The following is a 21,295-nucleotide window of genomic DNA, read 5'->3' as shown; positions in this document are numbered from 1 at the left end:
AACAGATCATTCAGCTTTACTTTACATCATGGAATTCTGGGAAAGGTTCATGGGAATAACCAGAAATGTTTCTATAAATGAAACCCCAGGACAGTGAATATAAAGTCAGTACAATTTAATGACCTTGTTTATTTGACAGAAATATTCCTGTAATGAGCCATAAAGTCTCATTTATTACAGCACACAATGTGACCAATAACATTATAAATACAGCAACAGCATGACATCAGTGTGTTAAAGTCAGTGAAAACTCTGGGTGTAGTTGTGCGGGAACAGAGACGCATTAAAGGCTGAGTATTGTAGCTGGAAGCCTCCGGCTGTGACTGAAGCGTCAGACAGGAACTTCAGCGTCATCACGTTTCCTGTGAAACAGAAAAATATCAAATCCGTGAGTCTGATGTCGACGGAAAATCTTTTACCTGTCGTCAAATGGAAATATTTGATGTCGACTTCTCACCTGTGCTGATGATGTCATCAGGTAAATATTCCCCACAGAACCTGAGAGGAAACAGACGAAACGGGGACGATAACGTTAAACTTGTCACAACTTCTGAAACAAAAACAGCAAATCAATTGTTTTTATAGTTTCTCAAACGTGAGGATAAGATGATTTTCTTTATCTTACATCCCTGTAATCTGAATATCTCTATGGTTTTTAATTGGTGCTTGGACAACACCAGACACCTGGAGATGTCACTTTAGGTTTTAATAACTTTTGATGGTCATTTTCACATTTATTACTTGATAAATTGAAAAAAAAAGTTGTTGCTTTCAGACACAAACTCCGGAGAATGTCCACAAATCTTACTCAAGACTTTCACGTATGGGGAACGCAGCAGGAGATTGTCCAGGTCAGACGAGTTCATCCCAAACCTTAAATCAGAGGGACATTTACCTGACGAAGCATCAGGATCTGTGTTTTTAATCATCTCACCTCCCGACAAAGCCTGAGACGTCGTCGTAGCTGTCGAACGCCTCCAGATAATCGGCCATGCAGGCCGTGTCGTCCTCCACGTCGAACTCCAGGAAGCGGAGGTGGATCCTCTGGCCCAGGCGGACTCGGATGTGCCAGTAGCAGATCTGCTCGTCCTCGTACTCCTCGGGGAAACCGGGGGAATGAATGACCTTCTCTTGTTCTGTCAGCACTCCGCCACACTCCTTCGCTGTGAGACACGACAGGTTCATCTCTAATACATGTTTTAATGCTCAGTTTGAATTTAAATCCACACAGATGCAGACTTTTATTTGGATCTGAACCAAATTTCACACAAGATCCATGAACCATTCAGGTCAAAGAAAGATTTGATGAAAACAAACCTGTCAGCATCTTGACTTTCTAGTCTTTACTTGCAGACATTGAACAAAAAGACCATAAAAAACATTTATACTCTTTTTTTTATATACACCCAGTGCACTGTAATTAACCAACCACACATTTCACATCACTGCAGTAACACGACTCCTGTCAACTGAGGACGTGGATAAACTCGTTCTCGGGTGAAACGATTCCCCACGATGCTTTTCTGGAATCAGCTGGTGGGATCGGGCAGTATTTTGGTTTGGGGGTCTGTGTCTTGCGTGTGAGCGCTGAATGAATTCAGAGCAACAGAAGAAGGAAATCAAACACACATGTGGAGGCCGGTGACAATGGCATCAAAAGCTTTTCCAGCAGACGTCCTGGAGGGATGTGAGCTTTTCTCTACTGTAGATCGTTACAACAGTGAGTTTCCAGTCCATCCATCACTGGGCCATGTTTTATTTAGACGGAGAAATGGCTCCAGAGCTGATGAACGGATGCACAGGACTCGTTTACACAGCAGAGGATTACACGTGATAAAATAATGTAGTTCCATGAAACAGCTGCTCCTCCTCTAAACCCCATAGATGATCTAAATTATATCTGATTTAATGTCCATTTCAAGAAATTTAAAAATGTCTCATTAGTAGTTTGACAAGGAGCAGTTTATTTTTCAACTGTAAAAATGTCATTTTGATCCCAAATCTCTAATTTAAAGTTCCAAGTTGCTGTAATCAATATTTTATATTAGTGGAAAACCAACAGATTTATCAACCGACTGACTCTGCAGCTCCGCTCAGCTTTTTGGAGCTTTTGTTTTTAACGTACTTATACTACAACATTTTATTTCCTTGGTTCACTCTCGCGGCTTTCACCACTTTCTGTTTTCTGTGAAAATCCAGAAAAACTTTCAGAGCATTTACCATTTAATATGAGCTTTAAGTAAAAATTGAGAAATGCAATAATACAATTGTAGATGTGTTTTTAAAAACTGAGATAGTCCCTTTGTTTGTAGTTGTTTTGTGTGTATGATTGTCTTCTTTGTACATGTCGGCCATGTGAAAGACACATTGATGTCACAGTCCAAAGTTCAGAGCTGTGGTTCTGAAACTGTCTCTCAGGTCAGACTGTGTCGTAGTGTCTCCACCAGCGTCTTATCCAGACTCTAACTTCCTGCTCCTGGTTTATTCCTGGTCTGAACCTGATAAGTCACATGGTGGGACTGAGACCGACTCCCACTGTGGTCCCTCGTGTTTCACTTGAAACAAGGTGATGACAAAACCCTGAGTGAGTCTGTGGAGTCTCAGACCTGATGACTAATCTTAACCTGATTAAGACCCCCCCCCTGACTCTCAACCACAGCCACACAGTCACCACGAGTACTGAGAGGTTTTACTGGAGGGAAAGTATCAGTAAATACTCACAGTTTGGGTTGTAGCAGTACACGTCCCACTTCTCGTTCTTGTTCAGCCTGTAGCCGTAGTCGATGATTCCCACCCTCCCAAAACCACAGTTGGCCCCGGGTTTGACGATGGGATATCCAACACGTCCTTTATCAAACCATCCAGCTGCACACACATGGAAACCTGAACCAAACAAAACATCTGTTGAATGTTTAATGTAGCAACGCACGGTCGATTAACGGTGATTTGTCCGGTCGGCTTATAAACTAAAACTTCTCTTAACATTAACTTGAGAATATCCAGATGTGAGAATATAAAAGATGAGCTGTGATTAGTAAAAGTGGTGAAGGTTGTTTTTTTTCCACAAACTTAATATCAACACAAGAAAGTAAAGCTTTTTTGTGAAGCTTTCACTCGAAACCCTGCGTTCACACTCAAATAGTTCCAAATTGTGCTCAAGCTGGGTACTTACAGATATTCAGTGCATGACCCGGCTGGGACAATTTAATTTGCAAGCGCACAGGTTGCACACAAGCAAAGCAAATCTAAGCACAAGCAGGAGCTAGTCGAGTGCAAGCGCAGGGTTTTGAGTGAAAGCGTCACAAAATCTGAAGAAGACCTGCTCTCAAACTGAAAGACCACCATCAACTCCCAGCGTCTCCTTAAAATAAAACTGGATAAACCCTCTGGTGAAAAGATGTGTTTAGTTTATTCTTGCTGCTTCAGGGTTAAGCTACAATCAGCCGGCCGAGCCCTGATGAAAGACGGACCTCCCTGGTGGAGAAGCTCATTGGATCGTAATGTCAGGAGTCAAGTGTCTGAGCCGTGGGAACAGTGATATAACCAAGAAGGTGTTAACAGGTTTCACAGTTGTCGTGGGAACTCTTACAATCGGGCGCAGTCATGCAACTGCCGAAAGAAACCGCCCCCCCCCCGACCTTTAACCTGTGAACATCGGAACCTCTGCATGTTAAAAGCATTCCAGTGGGTTGAGACGTGCATCGCGACCGTTACATCAGAGATCTGTTCGCAGATGTTACGTTTCATTTCCTTCACGGGAGAAAAGCCGGATAAACAGAGTTCTGGTGAAACGTGGATGGATGGTGTTCGCTGCTGATGGGACAGTATTAGCCTAATGCATCAAACGAGTGTGTGTCTGCTGTGCGTGTGCGTTGTGGATGTGTTTGTGTGTTGCAGGTTGCCTCAGACCTATTTGGCGGGCGGCCTCCAGCTCTGCGTAAGTGGCCAGATTCCCTCCCTCGTACTTGCAGACTGCCTTGGCCTCTTTATACGTCAGCTGGTATCTCCCTTTGCGCGACTCCCGGTGGTAAACTCCAGCTGCTTGTTCTGTCGCAGAGGAAAAACAAAGAGAGGAGAAACAAAGATGCTGAAGAACAAGTCCCATTTACATCATGCACGTTTCGAGGGTTTTTCAAGGCTCCTACACTCGACCCATGCGGCTGCAGTGGAGCCGGTGAAGAAGCAGATTAACCGTGTGACATTCTCTTCATTTTATTGGAATTTCAACAAAAGTGTGGTCACTTGCCTAATGGCCTGGTCAGCGGGGGGTCGTCTGCTGATCCTGTTTTGGTCTTAACGCATGCATGACTGCAGAAATTAGCTCCAAGCTGATGTTTTGATTTGAATGTGTCTTGCTCAGGGAACCACTTTGACAAATCCTGAGGTAAATGACCTTTATTTTAGCCGATTCTAACCCCCGGTCACTTGGTCTAATTTGATTTAGTTTTGACTTTTGAAGCTGCCTCACAAATGAGGCTTTCTGACCTCTGAGGGATTTTGTGAGTGAAACTTCACGTCCTGGACCTGCGAACACCTCCTGTCAGACTTAATGAAAACAGTAAATGCTCTGCACGTGATCCAGGTAGGAGGTGAACTCATTAGTGATATGAAACACGTTCTCCTTCTACAGTAGCAGGCGTTCACTTTCACCTCGTAAAAACATAAAGAACAGGCTCCATAACGTGAGAGGGAGCAGTTAAACTGCAGTAGAAATGAAAGGAGACTCTGCTCTGTGGTGATCAACAGAAGCAGAACTTGAATGAAGTCGTATTCCTCCACTGGCCCCATTCAGACCCGGAGCCAGGTCATAAACAAGGAGTGTGGACGAGGAGAAGCAGCTGGACTTTCCTTGTCTCTCTTCACAATGTGACTTTTTAAGTGTTTGCAGGAGCAGACACAGGAAGTGTTCACAGTCTCAGCTGGAACTTAGAAGCAAAGACGCGATGGTTCAAAACTTTTAAATTCAATTAACTGCTCATCACACTGATTTCAATGATTAACAAAGTCCTGCTCGGTAAAACATACAAGGTCAATATAACTTATTATATAGCCTTAATATAAATAGACTGTATTTATTTAGTTATATTGACTAAGTTTGACACAGATATAGCTGAACAACAAAATAGATAGATAGATAGATAGATAGATAGATAGATAGATAGATAGATAGATAGATAGATAGATAGATAGATAGATAGATAGATAGATAGATAGATAGATAGATAGATAGATAGATAGATAGATAGATAGAGAGATAGATAGAGAGATAGAGAGATAGATAGATGGATAGATAGATAGATAGATAATAGATAGATAGATAGATAGATAGAATAGATAGATAGATAGAGAGATAGATAGATAGATAGATAGATAGAGAGAGAGATAGAGAGATAGAGAGATAGAGAGATAGATAGAGAGAGAGATAGAGAGATAGAGAGATAGATAGATAGATAGATAGATAGATAGAGAGAGAGACACAATACCATACAATAGATGGATTCTATATAATAGATAAGACAGATCTAATATAAAAAATACTATACAATAGATATATGATACGGTACAATACAATAAATACTTAAAATACGATACAATATACACAGTGTAATCAGATACAATATGACACTTTAAGATAAACTACGATACAAAATAGATATGATAGATAAACACAACACACTATACACAATATAAAAATATAAGAATACACTCCACAACGTTTAAGGAGTTAAAATGTTCAGAATATACATAATATAATCAAATCAAATGTGCAGTTTCTTAAGAATATGCTAACAGGATATAACAGTTATTTTGAAGCCTAAATTTGAGTTGTTACTCGACCACTTTCAGCTCAGTAGAGAGAAAAGGATGAGGTTGTGCGAGCGACGTGTTTCTACAGCAGCGAGAAGAAGGGAAGGTTCTTTACCGAGCCATATTGAGTTGTGAAATATTCCGTCCCTGAAGCCCCACGCCTGCGTCTCCTTCAGCAGGAGGCCGAGTGTCCAGAGCAGAGCGAGGAGGTGCATCCTGATCCTGCTGCTGTTCTCTCCAGATGTTTCCAGCAGCTCTCTCTCTCTCCCTCTCTCCCTCTCTCCCTCTCTCTCCTCTGGCTTTATAAAGGAACCAGTCGGAGCTGCTGCCTCCCAGGAGAAGTGGGCAGTTCCCAGCGAGCCCAGTCACTTAACTTCTCCATGGTAATGACCCACAACTGCTGCTGCTCACTTATTTCACTACTCACATTGTTCTACTTTCTGTTGGCTGGAGATTTTATACTTGGAAGTTACACTTTATTCTTACTATGTATTTCAAGTATTAGAATATAAATATACTTGAATTTAACAGATTGAAACATCTCATATAATTGATGATTAATAAGGATTAATACTATATTTCCACTTTACAATTTGGGTTGAAAAGTACTTTGTGTAATCGTCACACACAAAGAAAGAGTGTGAGGCAAAAAGATGGGTCGAATTTGGATTATGTTACACACTGATAAGATTTAGAATAAGAAAAAAACTTTATCTAGAACTTTTCAAAAGTTACAAATTGCTTTAAGAGACAAAAAGATAGAAGCAAGTAGGAGACTCTTCATCTACATCATCACATCAATTTGTTTATTATTAATCTGAATTTACCAAATTACTAAAGTTGTCAGATACCTGAGGAATTAACTGGAGGGGATTAAGAGTTTAAGAAAGTAGTAAATGGGAATAGTAAATATATTTAAAAACATTTTCAAGCCTCTTCAACTTTTTCATGTTATGTTATAATGAAACCAATTCAATATTTACACTTTATTCTACATTCAACTCTTCAACTCAACAATTCTGGAAAGAAATTTTAAAACAAATTAAATAAACATTGAAATATCACATTGTCATCACAACTTAAATGAAGCTCCGGTTCCTCCTATTTCATCTTTGAGATCTTTCTTCACCTCGGTCTGAGTCTGTCTGGTGAATATTCCACTGAAATGGTGATGATCTGGATAAAACACACTGAGTCCAGGTTCACATCTGGGAACAGGGAGAGAGAACCCCCACACACACACACACAGAGCTTCAGTGGAGGAGAACCCCGCAGAGTCCCTTCTGTATAGTTGCTCAACAGCTCAACAGCTCAGACCACAGGGGGTCAGCGTCATTACCGGAAATCAGAAATCATGTGGAAATCATGTTGTCCCAGCGGTTCGGTGAAGGTTTAACCCACTGGGAAGATGAATGTGCACACACACACACACACACACACACACAGACACACACCAATGGCTGCTGGGTAAAATTGTTCTGAATTGGTTCCAGATTCTGGAGGAAATGATCTGTACCTTCTTAATTCCCACTGCGCCGCTCCCTCTCTAACCCACGGGTGGAAAGTCCGTCTCAGACGCAGTAATTGTGACAAACTGTACATTACAACTGCATCGTAGGGACTCGTCATCATTTCCATGTGCCGCTCCACCGCAGGAGGGCAAAGTGTTTACACACCGGGTCGACTGTATCGTGATGAATCAACACTTCAATTATTCACTCTGCTGACGTCATGTCTGTGAAACATGACGGAGCTGATATGAAAACTCTCATTTCTTTATCTCCCTGTAGCAACATCAGTGTGTGACATGTTCCTGTGTGTGTAACTGGATTTAAACTTCTGCGCTGGTTGACGTAATTTGTATTTCAACACATTTAATCAATTTAATGTGTCTTTGAGAATCAGTAAAACTGGGAAACTTTGCCTTTTCTATCTACAGAAAAGTAAACCACCGCTGAATGAATCCTGTTTACGATCTCTTCTACGTTGTGAGAGTTAAAGGTTGAAGAGGAAACGGATTCACTAGATCACATAACAGGTTGTAACACTCTTCACCTGGTTTCGTCCTCGTCTTCAAATCAGAAACACACAACTGCCCTGAAGCTGCTCAGCAACCACACACAGAAACTTTGAGTTAGAGAAAAGTTTCCTTGGAGCTGTTTTGTTTTCATTTAGCTGAAAAGCAGCTTCCTCCTGCTGCTGGAAACACGTTTGATAAGAGCAAAGAGACGCAGAGAATCAAAACATTCCAGTTTCCGAGCTGCTAAACTGAAACGATGAGGGGAACTGCTGTGTGATGATTTACCATCATAGTCATTCCATCCATTAGTCATATGGAAATAACCTTTATACTTCATCTTCTAAGTGGTTAAAATCAATATTCTATATTAATAATGGATCAAATGAAGCTAGTGGAGCATTTAGCATCTGAGGCTCCTTCAAGAGGAGGTGGAGACCAAAAACTGAGCAACAAGAGAAGGAATATTGTAAATTAATGATAATTTTAATGTATATTTCCTATAAGTGTTCATAACATAGACTGTATATAAAGATGGATGACATGATAGGGCCCCAAGAGTGAAGCCAAATCATCTTGATCACCCCCTGGTGGCTGGCTGCAGTACAGGCCATAAACTCCACATCCTGCTAATTGTTTGAATTTAAAGTAACGGTTAAATAAATGTTCACAACGTTGGTTTCAGTCATGTTTGAAAGTTCTTATCACACTGATGTTTGTTCCAAGTGTACACTTTTTGGGATAAACTTGGTTTTAATTATTTAAATGTCATGATTGAACAACTGAGACGCCCGAACGAAGACTCGTCATTTCATCAAAACACAAGATGGTGGAACCTGTATCCGGAATATTTGGGCTTCATTTTTGTACAATGGAAAGAAGAGGAGACGCGTCGTCCATCTTGATTTACTGTCGATGGTTCACGGGCACTTTGATCAACGTAACGATGAAAACATGTCAACGTGTTTCCGTTTCAAACAAGTGAACACAAACACATCACTGCAGCTTTAAAGTTTCCCTCAGTTATTCTCTTACCTTTCAGTATAAAACCTACATGAGTGTGAAGGTGTTGGTTTGACTTTAGTTTGGTCAGAAATCTAAAGCAGAAGCAGGAAGTTCTGGAGAACGTCCCGGAACATGTGTTGGGTAATTACTGCCCTGAAATGACGTCCTCCTCACATATGTCAAACATGTTTCTGGAACAGAGCTGGTTTTATTGTTCAGACTCTCTCTGACGGTTACTGGGAACTACGTCCACATCCAGCACACACCCCCAGATGGAGGGAGGACGGACGGGAGGACGGACGGGAGGGAGGGAGAGATGAGGAGGAGAATAATAGTGTCTTTGTTTCTGCTCGGTTTCTTATTTTCTTTGGTTCCTCTGGGCTGTTCATGAGTTAATATCCTGGCACTGGAGATGGAGCTGGTGGTGGCGTCCTCGCTCTGGTGGTCTATGACACACAAACACAAACACACACACACACACACACACACACACACACACACACACACACACACACACACACTCATTGCCCCTTACCTTCACCTCAATGATCACATCTCTAACCTAAACCAGATCTAACCTGAACCCTATAACAAATACAATCCAGATCACCAGGATTGTTGTATTGTTCTTTGTTCTACAGTTGTAATATCTCTGTGATCTTGATCAAGTTTACAGATTAAAAAGCAGAATCACAGATCGTCCTTCTTCAAATCTCAGATCTTTTAGCATCCACGGAGACTCACAGACCAGTAAACGTGTTATAGAGGGTGGAGCTCTACAGGTGATGGTCCATCTACAGTACGTTATATAGGAAAACTCTAGGAAGTGAAAATCCTCCAACTTGGACAGTTTGAGCCAAAATAAACCAACATCAACATTAAAAATGTGAAACAGCAAACAAGCTACAATATTTATTTAATTTTATGTAAAGTTAAAAACTTTAATATGCACATTTTTCTGTATTTTATCTTGAACGTCTATGAAGTATTTGTTGTTGCAGACGCCACACGAGGATTAGATAAATGAACAGACTGTAACCCCCGGCCCATGAAGACGCCTCCTTCCTACATTATGTACACCTCATCACTTACTGCCTCTATTTAAACTTCCTCTACTATAAACACTTTTAAAATGAGTGGCGCCTCCTGGTGGTCACAGATTTCATCTAAAATCCAGAGTCTGGTTGTTCTGATAATAAGTTCATTTATTTTAAGGTTTGTTTCTAAAAGAGTTGCAGCTCAGTTTTAGAATTAAATCAATAATCCCACTGATATCAAAGAAAAACACAGATTCAAGATCAATAATTCATCGTCCTCCTGATGTAATAATGAACAATTCAAACATGTCCACATATTTCATCTCTTTCACACAGCTGCCAGTTTAAGTGTTTTAGTTTCACAAGCTTCACTGATGCGTTTCGTTCACTAGGTGGCAGCAGAGGACCGGAAACTGGGTCAGTCAGCTTGAACAACATGTCATCACACAGCAGAACTCTACATATCATTAACTATACAGACTCAGGGGCCTAAACACAAAGCATGAAAAACAGCCAGATGGTTGAATAACACTTTATAAGTCTCTGTATGAACAGGAACCAATAGAACCTGGTTTCTGCTCGACACGTTCTCATGAAACGGTTCGTTTGATATCTTCTGCTGAGAGGAGAAGAACTGTTGGTGAATTATCTAAGAACAGGAACATCGATGTTTCCTTTATTTCGAAATCAGATTTTTTATGTAATAAAGGCCTCTCCGTAAGATTATACTTTCAAATTAAACTAAATAAAGACGTTGTGGCATTATCTCCGTCCACCGTAACTCCCACGCCACACTGACAGCAGCAGCATTCAGCGGCAGGAGGTCGAAGGTGGGAACATTGTGACTTTGTGACATTGTTGTTTCACCCGGTTCACAGATCCTTTGTGATGCAGATGGTCTGAATGTGTCAGCGCAGCAGCAGCAGCAGGCATCTGAGGTCAGTGCACATCGTGTGGAGGTTTCCAGGCCCGGGAGCTGAGCTGCAGTTTACACAAAACATTTACATGACAAAACAGAGGTCGATGCTCCGCAGTCAACAGATGCAGAACAGAACTGGAGTTTTAAAACAGCTTTAAATGTCTTTACGCCTTCAAATGTTTCCACCTGGAACCAAAAAGAAACCAAAAGTTCAGTGTTTCTTTCTGTAATTAGTTTATAATCACCTGAAACTGAGAAAAAGCTGTTTGTATCTACCCAGGCAGCAGGGCCTCTTCTGTGGAGTCCCCCATGTTGCACCGCCATGTTTCTACAGTGGCTCACGATGGACAAGCCAAACACAAGAGGTGGTTAAGTTGCCTGCAGTTTGCTACGTGACCACTAGATGCCACTAGATCCTGCACCCTGGTCCTTTAAAGCTTAAGAAACTCATCACTTCCACCTGCAGCAGGAAGCCAAAGCCTTGTTTCTGAGTGTAACACGTTAGCTTTAACCATCTTGTTGTCAGAGTTGGTAAATCTGCACAGACTCGTGCAAAGTGAAGGAATTTAGGAGCTTTTCAAACACACACAATGACTAAAACTTGGATTCCAAAGCTGCTAGAGATGTTGATTCTTGAAGTATGATGTCAAACAGCTCGTGGGAGAACATTGGGGGGGCTCCTCGTTTTCAATTCCTCAAAGTCAGAAAAGCATCTTCAGCAGGAAGGTGTTGGTCAGACGGACGACGTGCGAAGAGAAGGAAGAGAAAGTGTGATCTCAGCTGCTTGTGCAGAATAATGCTGAGTTCATGGGAAAGAACAAGAAAACAAGACTTCAGAGGACTTTCACATTCATTCATTTACTTTTAAACGTAACATTAACCATCAACTAACCTTCATCCAAGTGTGCAACAATACATTTTAACTGATTTAGTTAATTTATAACAATCTATCAGGTATTTGTCAAGATTTTTGTATGTACTGTATATTTGGATTTTTAAAATGTTTTCTGAGGTAATTTTCCTTCAATTAAACATCATTAATCAGTTTGACACAAATATAAGTCATCACATCATTTACTTTGCAGGAAATTTAACTCTAAATCAACAATTACTGTTTTCTGAACATAGTTTTAAATCCTGAATTTTTCCAAAAAAATCTTTACGAAAGAGAAATTCTGAAACATCAGTTTTTAAGTCTGGTTTCCTAAAAGAAAACAAATGTGTCCTGAGCAGAGAATCCACTCTGCACAAATCGATTTCCCATCGTTCCCCCGAGCTGCGTGTCAGGCGAGTCTGCAGCAGCTAATCAGGACATCGATTGTGTTAATGAGGTTGAGATTTACACTGGTTTGTTTTTGTCTCTCGCAGATTCAAGCTGAGCTGTGACTTCATGAGCCCGACGCTGGCAGACGACTCTCCCCCGGTCAGGAGGGAGGAGGGGGGAGGGAGGGGAGGGAGGGAGGGAGGAGGAAAACTGAAAACCACCAAGAAGGAGGCAGCAGAGATTTATGATCTCACCTCGACAACAGAACAAACATTGACTTGTTCCACTTCACAGCTGTAATTTCCTCCTGTTATATGTTAGTCTGCACCTAAAACTACAGATGTGGGAACTTTGTGACTGTTACATACATGAGAAAACTGCAGATTTACACGTGTGCTCACATTCACAAAGCTGAAATCATAAATCTGGGGAAGAATGAACAGACTAAGATTAAAGATTCACAGTTAAACACACAGATTTGTTAATACAGCTGCTTCACTAACGTCCCCACAGAGATGTTGTTTTTAAAAGTGACACGATGCAACTTCTTTGACCTTTAAGCTTAAGAAGAGTTTGATGGTTGAGTGAGTGTGAACAAGGAGAAAGTTTCCTCCTTCTCTCCCTGAGCGTCTGTTCTCTGTAACTCTCTGTGGGTTCGATCTCCTGTGAGAAGAACTGACAGAGTCACAGCTTCGACTGTCACAATCAGCTGCAGCGAGTTGAAGAGTAAACTAGAAGAACACATTCCTGGATCCGCCACTTTATCCAGAACCGCTCAAAAAATGTAATGGGTTCCTCCTCGGGTCAAATCCCACCCCTCCACAGAATGTCATAGAATCATGTCTGTAGTTTTTTTATCCTTTTAACAAACGCAGATGAAAACTTAACCTTAGAAAGTCTAGAAGCCATTAAAAACCAGAGTTTATCTCCAATATTCAGCAGGAGACTTTTAAAAGATGAAGAATGTTCAGTTGTGTCTCAGTTCAACTCCACTCCAACACGTTGATAGACCACAGAGTGAATCCCCACGAGTGGCTGCAGGGGGCGCTGTCGCTCAGTCAAGTCACGCTGTGTTGCTTTAAAATGTTAATTTGAAGCAAAGTGAATATGATTACAGGATCATTTTAGCTTCTGGATCATCGACTCCATCATATCTGGGCGGGGTCCAACCGAGAGGCTGTGAATCACTGCACCAGACGACACATCAGACACATTCACACACAGTTATACTCCACATGTGATGTTTAAAATTACTCTTCAAATAATAACACACCCACTGACTTTTGACATAAGCAGATTTATTGTTCTTGCTCTGTGCGGTTTTACATAAACACGTATGTGCTGGTGCGGGTCATCCATGTGAACATGTTCAGGAGGAATGCTGCACTGGTGATTTATGAGTCAAACGTCCACCACCTCATTTCATTTGGCACAGTATGTACAAAAGTACACAAAGGAAATCATATTTACATACTCTCCGATCGCTGAAAACACACCAACGCCGGGTCCCGGCCACTTTCACTGTACGACCGCGAAAAGGAAAGTAAAGGGCCCCAGAGCTCAGCCCACCTAACGTGTCCCGCTGTCAGATTCCTCCCCTCAGAGGATTCCAGATGTTTCCACCCACTCCCACAGCTGGACGACAGTTTCACAGGGGAACATATGACATACTGCATTACCAATATCTATGAATCTTTATTCGTGACATTCACACAGTAGAGCCACAGTCTGACCCGCCGGCCACTGAGCAGCTGGGGTTAAGTGCCTTGCTCAAGGGCACCTCAGAGAGAGAGAGTCAGTCACAAACCGGCCGAGCCTCAAACCACTGCAGCAGCTTGGAGGTGATCTTATCGTGGGTGTGACATATTTACTTGATCACATGAGAATTCCTCCAGGCCGTCACCCCGGCGCTCGCTGTGCAGCGTGAACATGTGTTTCTGATCGTGATGTGAAGGGTTCGGAGGTCGGTGATATTTTATATTATTCTGTCACATGTAAATTCAACGAAAAGACCAAAACCAGCGATGAACTGATTTACTGAAGATTAATGTGTGTGTGTGGATCTGATAAATCTTCTGTCTCCTCTGTGCTTCAGGGATTCATCAGGGAGCCACACCTCTGCACTGCTTGTTCTTTTTCACCCAATTAGCTCTGGTTCTTGAACTGGTTCCTTTCAGAATTATTGAAATCTGGAAATTCATGTCCACCAGTTTTAAAAGAAACCATAAATAATGGTGTGTCATCAGCGTACGGCTTCACACAGCCTGTAGAACCTGATGCGTTAAATACTTTTAATAACGATTCAATATTCACTGTAGCTCATTTCCAGCTCGCACTTCGTTTTATTACAGATTCCTCTGACGATTATTCTCCAAGTTCATTTGTCTGAAGAGTAAAATTTCTCTATTCAACACAACAAAACCAAAATATATTATATTTACTGTGGGAAAAGGAGCCTGAGGCTGGAGTTAGAAAATATTTAGTGGTTATGAGGGGAAAAAGGTTAAATTTACCATCAGAATTATCCCAGATCAATTATCTATTGATTGACTATTAAATTAATTATTGTTAAAGCCTTTTCTTTGTAAATTCTCATGTTTTCAGATATTAATGTCTGAGGTCTGCATCTGAGACTAACTCTCAAAGTACCGACGCTCGACCACGTGGCTGGTTTTGGTCTTTTCATGGGATTCTGCGAGATAAAGACGAACAGAGATTAACATCCGTCGAATCCTTTAGGAGCTGAGGAGCTGGGGGGGTTCAGATGGAGAGAGTGGAGTGCAAGTGGAGCAAAAAAAACACAACAACACACAAACACAACATTAAAGAAAAATCTAAATCTTTCGCTGTGCAAATTGAAGGTAAGACCTCTAATGCTTAGTAAATGTTAGTAGTACCACGACGTCGTCACAGCCACCGTCAGGAATATGTGCTTTTTCTACTGATCCCGTGAATTTGAAGACGAGTGAAATTCATGTTGTTCAGAGTCCTGTGCATAGTTTAGACTAAAAAAAAAAAAAAGGGGCTTTTTAAAGTGTTTATAAAAATATACAAATATAAGTCGATGCTCTGTACAAAGAGTGTAACGGTGGTTTTAAGTTGTTGGAGTGTTGGACTTCATGATTGACAGTTTGTTGATCTCGTGTGACGTCAGATAAACTCGTTGCTAACTTCCTCTCTCTAAACAGGACTAAGGAGTTTGTGCACCGTTGCTGCGCCGCCGGCTGCCGACGCCACCGCCGACGCACACGGAGGAAGAAGAGGAAGTCAAATATTTTCTCTGTGGTCGGCTCCAATCGTCTCTGTAGAGATAAAAAGGCCACATATTCTCTACCGCCTCTACCTCGGACACAGTCTAGTTCATTTCACGTCAGCGATCAGCACCGCGCGGAGGGATGAGTTCAGTCCAGCTCGGCCCCGTCCTCCAGGGATCTGTTCGTTGGACCGGTCCTGCCGCGCCCCAGTGCTGAGGGATCAGTGGACCCCTCCGTTGTAGGACTTCCCATACATGTTGAAATCTGTTTCTACAAAATGTGTAGAGACGTGCTGCTTGTACAGAGGGTTGGAGGCCTGGGAGGGGGAAGAAGCACAGCCTCGTTTACTGTTGTTGAAAACACACGCAGTTAACGGTCAAAACAAAATGCTACAGGTGCGAGTCATCCTCACCATCTCGTATCGGGCTCGGGAGCGTGCGTTCTGGAAGTTTGCAAACTCTCGCCGGTCGTGAATAGTGATGACCAGCTTCCAGACGGCGAGCAGCACGACCCCCACCAGCAGGATGCTGCCGACGACAGCCAGCAGCACCGTCATGGCCTCCGGGCCTCCACCACACTCTGACACCGGAGAAGGACGAGTCACTCAAACAGTTTGGTATTTTCATGAACTTGACATTTGCCTCGTGGCGCTGAAGAGAGGATCCTCAGAACGACGTTTGTTTGATTTGATTTTGAATAGAAAATGCAGAAATGGGCGGAATAGTCCTTTAAATATAAACAAAATATTTTCCAACCGTTAAAACTTAATAAAATCTGCATGAAAAACAAATGAACAATCAGGAAAGTTCTCTGCAACGACTGAATAAACAACGTGATCAAATCTAAAGCTAGATTCTTAGCAGACGTTAAATTCTGACCAGAAAAATAACTGTGGTTGAAGAAAACCTAATTTGTTGTCGTTTAGAATTCTGACCTGGCTCTTTAAGGGCGGTGAGGACGGATCGTCCGCTGGCGTGCTCCGAGTACGTGAACTTCATGACACAATCGTTGTCTGTCTTGTAGAGACAAAGCACAGCGCCAGGGTCGTCCGAGTCTGGAGAGAGACAGAGAAACACACTGAGCTTCAGACACCGAGACAAAGAAAAGAAGGACAAGGAGAGAAGGGAAATATAATCTTATAAAAACAAAACAAGAGCGGCCTCGAAAACAACGGGTTTGATTTGATTCTCTTTGTTATCCACCTTCTAATTTCTCATGGTGTCCATCTTCATACGCAGGCTATGGTTTTACCTTTATTATCTTATTTTCTCAGCTTGAGAAAGAGACAGAGAAAGATGAGATTGAAAAGAAAATAGAAAAATGTCTTCGTCACATAGTTTGAATTTCTTCGCTGTGAAATCACCAAAAATAAAAAAAAACGCTCCCCGATTGAGACGCTGCTGCTCCGTGTGCCCTCGTTTCCAGTCAATCTTCATAAACCCAAATATCTGAAGAACTCACAAGGGAGGGTGAGGTCAGAGCCCCCCCCGATCCCGTCAGCCCCTCCTCCTCTATTTCATGCACAAAGTATCTGGAATGTACATGTGGAGTCTATTAAGGCCAGTCAGATGGCTGAACGAGCGGGGGAATGCTATGAAACAAGTCGGATCGGAGCCAGCGCTGCGCCGGGCCAATATTTAAAGGTCTTATAATAGCCTCTGTAGCTAAACACGCAGCAGACGAGTGTCCTCGGCCTCCAGCGCGCAGAGCGAAGCAGCGTCTCGGAGCGATGAGAGGCCGTAGATCACTTTGCACTTGTTAATACATTCCTGAACATCATCTCCCGGCGGCTTCCCACCAGGCTGCGAGGGACACAAAAGGGTTTCTGCAGGTTTCAACAAGTTTGATTTAAGACTTTTTAAAACCATAACGGATTCAATTTAAGATCCATGTCGAGTACGACGGATATGAAGGAAGATCAGAATTACTTCCACTTCCTCGTAGTTGAAGATAAGTTTAGGTTAAACTTCACGTTATTGCTCAAACTACAGACAGTCTGTTATCCAGTCTTTACCAAACCGAGTGAACTGATCAATTCTGAAAATGAAGCCAAAATATCCCAGATACGAACGCTGCCATCTTGAGGTTCCACTGATAGACGCGCTCTCTTAGTCTCAGCTGTCAATCATGACGTTTCACATGGTTTTTAAAGCATCAAAGACAAACATGACCAGAAATAAACTTTGAGACAAGTTGATTTAACTTGTCTTTTTACTTTTTAGTTTGGTCCATGTCACATCTGCTAACATGGAGGAGACAGGGTTTATGACCTACACTGCAGCCAGCCACCAGGGGGCGATTGACAAAGTTTGACAACAACACAAAGAGACATTAGAAACTCTTCATGCCATCAAAACCAAAAAATGTAATGATGGAAGTAGCGTTAAATAAATGTTAATAAACATTTAAGACCTTGTACGTTATATTTTAACGTATTTAAGACTTTTCAAGGCCTAAAATTCAAAAGGTCGAGTCTATGCACGGACTCAAACTGCAGCTCTGTGCTTTTTGAAATGACTGCAGAGGCTCGGCTCTGCTTGTTTGCTTAGTGGGTGGACTCTCCCTGTAGAAGAGCCCGGACACAGGAGGAGCTCTGTCGAATCCGAAGCCTGAATCCACTGAACCCTCTGAAGCAGACCGGAGGCTTCGGTCGAGGATCGGCCGCAGTTTCCTGCTGCGTGAGGCCGAAGGTCGAGAGAGACACACCTGCTGCAGGATCATGCAGAGTAAACATCAGCACCACAATGACCAGTGTGTTGTCATGACTCATCGGAGGTGTGTGAGGTCTTAAACCATCAAAGGTGTGAGGCAGAGAACCTGCAGCTATTCCACAGCCTGTGGGAGGCGGCGCTCGATGACAACAGGTCCATGTTTAGCAGATACAATCCAGTTTAGCGTGTTAGCCGAGGGAGAATCAAGGGATTAGTGTTTATGAGCTTTAAACAAAATCACATCCAGACGTGGTCGTTGGGACACGAGCTTGATTCACAGCAGGGTGTTCACTCCCTGTGACAGAACTGACAGGCTGCGGTTTAAAATACAAATACATGATGCAGATGTTAAGATATTCTCCATCCTGTTATTGTGTGTAGATATTTCAAATATTGTTGCTCTCAGAAAGTGTTTTTAAAACCATCTCTTCTGATTCACCTTTACCGAATGGTTTCTACGTTTATGTCCTTTTATGAAGTATTTTGTAACAGCTGTTTTAAAAGGTGCTATATAAATAAAGTAATTATTACTATAATAACTAATCGAGCTATTTGGCCTTAGTCTGAATGTTCGTCATCACATCTGAGTAGTTAAACACTTCAGGTGACATCACTGTGGGCGGGGCCTCACACATAACGACGACAACAACAGCGAGAGCTCAAATTAAAAGTGACAGTCGAGGATGTTTGTGATGTGAAAAGTGAAACTGTGTCAGACGCCCCAGATGTGAAGACGCCTCTCTGCCAACCAGCTGCTCCGAGTGTGTGTGTGTGTGTGTGTGTGTACTCACTGAAGCTCTCCACAGCGATGATTTCATCCTTGCACAGGCGCTGGCAGGTCTGGTTGTCTGCAAGTCGCCCCGAGTTGAAAAGCCGGCACTCGATACACTCCCTGAAGAAGAGGAGGACGAGTTCAGAGGAGAAACATGCAGAGCCGACTCTCTTCTGAAGCTTCTTTAAACTTCAGTATTCATGAGCTTCTGGCTCCATCCTCTAAATGTGTTATTGTTTCTGTGCTGTTTGTTTTCTTTGCTGCAGGAAATGACTCCGTCAGCTCGACAGTCAGTGAACAAACAATCCACAGCCAGTGAGTTCGGCATCTGACGCCTGCACCAGTGAGCAGCGCTGCAGTCTCTCTAGGTTCCAGGGACATTTTACAGACGCATCACTTTGGTTAAAACTGTGTTTGAACTTCGGTCCAAAACCTTCAGCCACAACAGACACACACACAAAGTGACACGCCTCTCTTAAAGCAGGCGGATACAACAGTCCTGAGAGGAATCCTCGCTTCATGAAGGTTAGAATGTTCAGCTGTTATTGATTCAAGTGTCTGATCATGGTGGAGGACTCCTGGTTCCTGCTGTTGAGCTGCACTGAATTACACTGAGAGATGTTTCTATTATTGTCTCCACATCATTTATATCAATGAGGAAAATTAACACAAACCGTAAAAACTATTTGACAGTGTCACAAACTCCAAAATGACATTTAGGTTGAACCGGCATCTCTACAAAACAGTTTCCAGCATTTTTGAAGGAGGAAAGTTTCACTGAGGGACAGTTGTAAAAGACGGTATAAGATTCAGTCTTTGTAATTTCCATCTTTAAAATATTTAACTTGCCTTAAAGTCAATGCAATGTGCAGTCTTGTTGGAAAAAGTACATAACAAAAGGTATAAAACTAAATTTGAATTGTCACAAGCTCAATTCAAAGTGAAAGAATAGAGGATAAATTATATAAAACTAGAAACAAAAAATGTTTGGTATTTTCACGAAGAAAAGTTACTTTAGTTTAAAAAACTTAGGACAAAAAAGCTTAAAAACTGCAGCTCACAAACAAATGGGTGATGTTTAAATCCGTCTGTTTTTATCTCCTGCTAACAAATCATACGGAACTAAAACAAAAGCCGAGAGGGAAGAAGGTTCTGTTGCTTCTTGGTTTCATTGCTTCTGTCAAATACCATCGTACTGGACGCACACGTCGCTCACAGGCGCTGATAACCTGTCTCCACGTTGGAGTCTGGTCAAAGGTCAGAGGTCGTCCCATAAAAACCTCCTGTGCCTTGGAAAACCGGAGCCATGTGCATGTAAGGAGGCGCGTTGAGAGGACACAGCAGTTTCTCCGTCCTCACACAAGACCGCTCTCTCTCTCTCCCCGAGACGCCTGACGGACGTTTGACCTCTGCCTCAAAGAGCCGCCCCGCTGACGGATGTGGGCTCAAGCGACGGGGGCAACAGTTTCTCTTCGCAAGGTCACAAACGGTATGAGAGTTATCTTAAGCCTCTCGTATAACTCAGTCAGATAAATGAGTGAGTTATGTGTTTTCACTTCACCTCTGGTCCTGATGCGTTTTGACCTTTTCACTGCGTCTCGTCACACGCAGCAGATCCTGAGGTCGTTAAACGATCGGGCAGCAGATTCTTACCTCTTAGTTCCACAGGCATCGGGGCAGGTGGGGCACTTTTCACACGTGTCCCCGAAGGCGCCCGGCTCGGTGCACTGACAGCGGCCGCACACGCAGTTGCCCCGCCCGCTGCACATCTGCCCGTCGTCCGAAACGCAGATCGACGTCTCCGTGGAGCAGTTGCAGTTGTCGCCGATGTAACCAGCGTGACACTTGCACTCCCCGCAGTGACACTCTCCGTGACCTGGACCCGGAGAGAGGAGGAATATAAATATATCATACATGCAACAAGACTCGGGTCAATACTGAGAAACGTAGCTGTATTTAATCTGTAAACAAACTACAACTAACAAATGTTTTCATTACGAGTTCATTGTCAGAATCTGTTCAATAAATATAATCCAGATGTTTTGTCCAAATCATCATCAACGACAAAATAAAAGCATCCAATCGTAACATTTGAGAAGTTTCTAACAAATATTTGTGTTTTTCACATTGAACGACGACTTGAAAGATAAAAATTAAACCGATTACTGTTTTTTGATAACAACAGTAATGAGTGACCAGGATATAAACATGGACGACATGACAGCTCCCAAAAGTAAAGCCAAAGTGTCTGGATCGCCCCCTGGTGGCTGGCTGCAATATGGGTCAAACCCCATTTCTGAGTATCCAGAGAAAACCCACATAGACAAATAGTGAACATGTTAATTCCACACAGGCTGTGAGGTTTGAACCCAGAAACTACTTCCTGTGTGGCGTCGGTGTTAACCGCTGTTCCTATGAACCAAACTTTGTTCACAGAGGCTCCATCAGGTTGAATCTATGAAGAGTTTCTTAAACCTGAAGCTACAAAGCTGGAAACACAAATGAAAG

The 21,295-nt window shown here is 42.4% G+C and overlaps 2 protein-coding genes across 2 annotated transcripts in view; both read right to left on the bottom strand.

Annotated features, from left to right (window-relative positions):
* Positions 1-100: 100 nt before the first annotated feature.
* tnfaip6 (tumor necrosis factor, alpha-induced protein 6) lies at positions 101-6,129 on the bottom strand. Its single transcript, XM_035175669.2, has 6 exons — positions 5,924-6,129; positions 3,910-4,047; positions 2,722-2,883; positions 935-1,163; positions 458-498; positions 101-362 (listed from the first exon to the last, which is right to left on the bottom strand). The coding sequence occupies exons 1-6, from the start codon at positions 6,021-6,023 to the stop codon at positions 241-243; spliced, it is 792 nt and encodes a 263-aa protein (XP_035031560.1). The 5' UTR covers positions 6,024-6,129; the 3' UTR covers positions 101-240.
* Positions 6,130-13,327: 7,198 nt separating this feature from the next.
* The window catches only part of itgb5 (integrin, beta 5), a 34,749-nt gene continuing 26,781 nt past the window's right edge, over positions 13,328-21,295 (bottom strand). Inside the window, exons 12-16 of the mRNA XM_035174068.2 lie at positions 20,441-20,663; positions 18,807-18,907; positions 16,239-16,358; positions 15,717-15,883; positions 13,328-15,620 (exon numbers count right to left, since the gene is read on the bottom strand). Coding sequence (XP_035029959.2) covers positions 15,525-15,620; positions 15,717-15,883; positions 16,239-16,358; positions 18,807-18,907; positions 20,441-20,663 — 707 coding nt within the window. The 3' untranslated portion in view covers positions 13,328-15,524. The remainder of the gene's footprint in view (positions 15,621-15,716; positions 15,884-16,238; positions 16,359-18,806; positions 18,908-20,440; positions 20,664-21,295) is intronic.

This window comes from Hippoglossus stenolepis, chromosome 13 (genome assembly GCF_022539355.2).
Source record: "Hippoglossus stenolepis isolate QCI-W04-F060 chromosome 13, HSTE1.2, whole genome shotgun sequence".
NCBI lineage: Eukaryota > Metazoa > Chordata > Actinopteri > Pleuronectiformes > Pleuronectidae > Hippoglossus > Hippoglossus stenolepis.
Note: the sequence above shows the minus strand (reverse complement) of the source record. Positions and strands in the feature narration are given on the sequence as shown.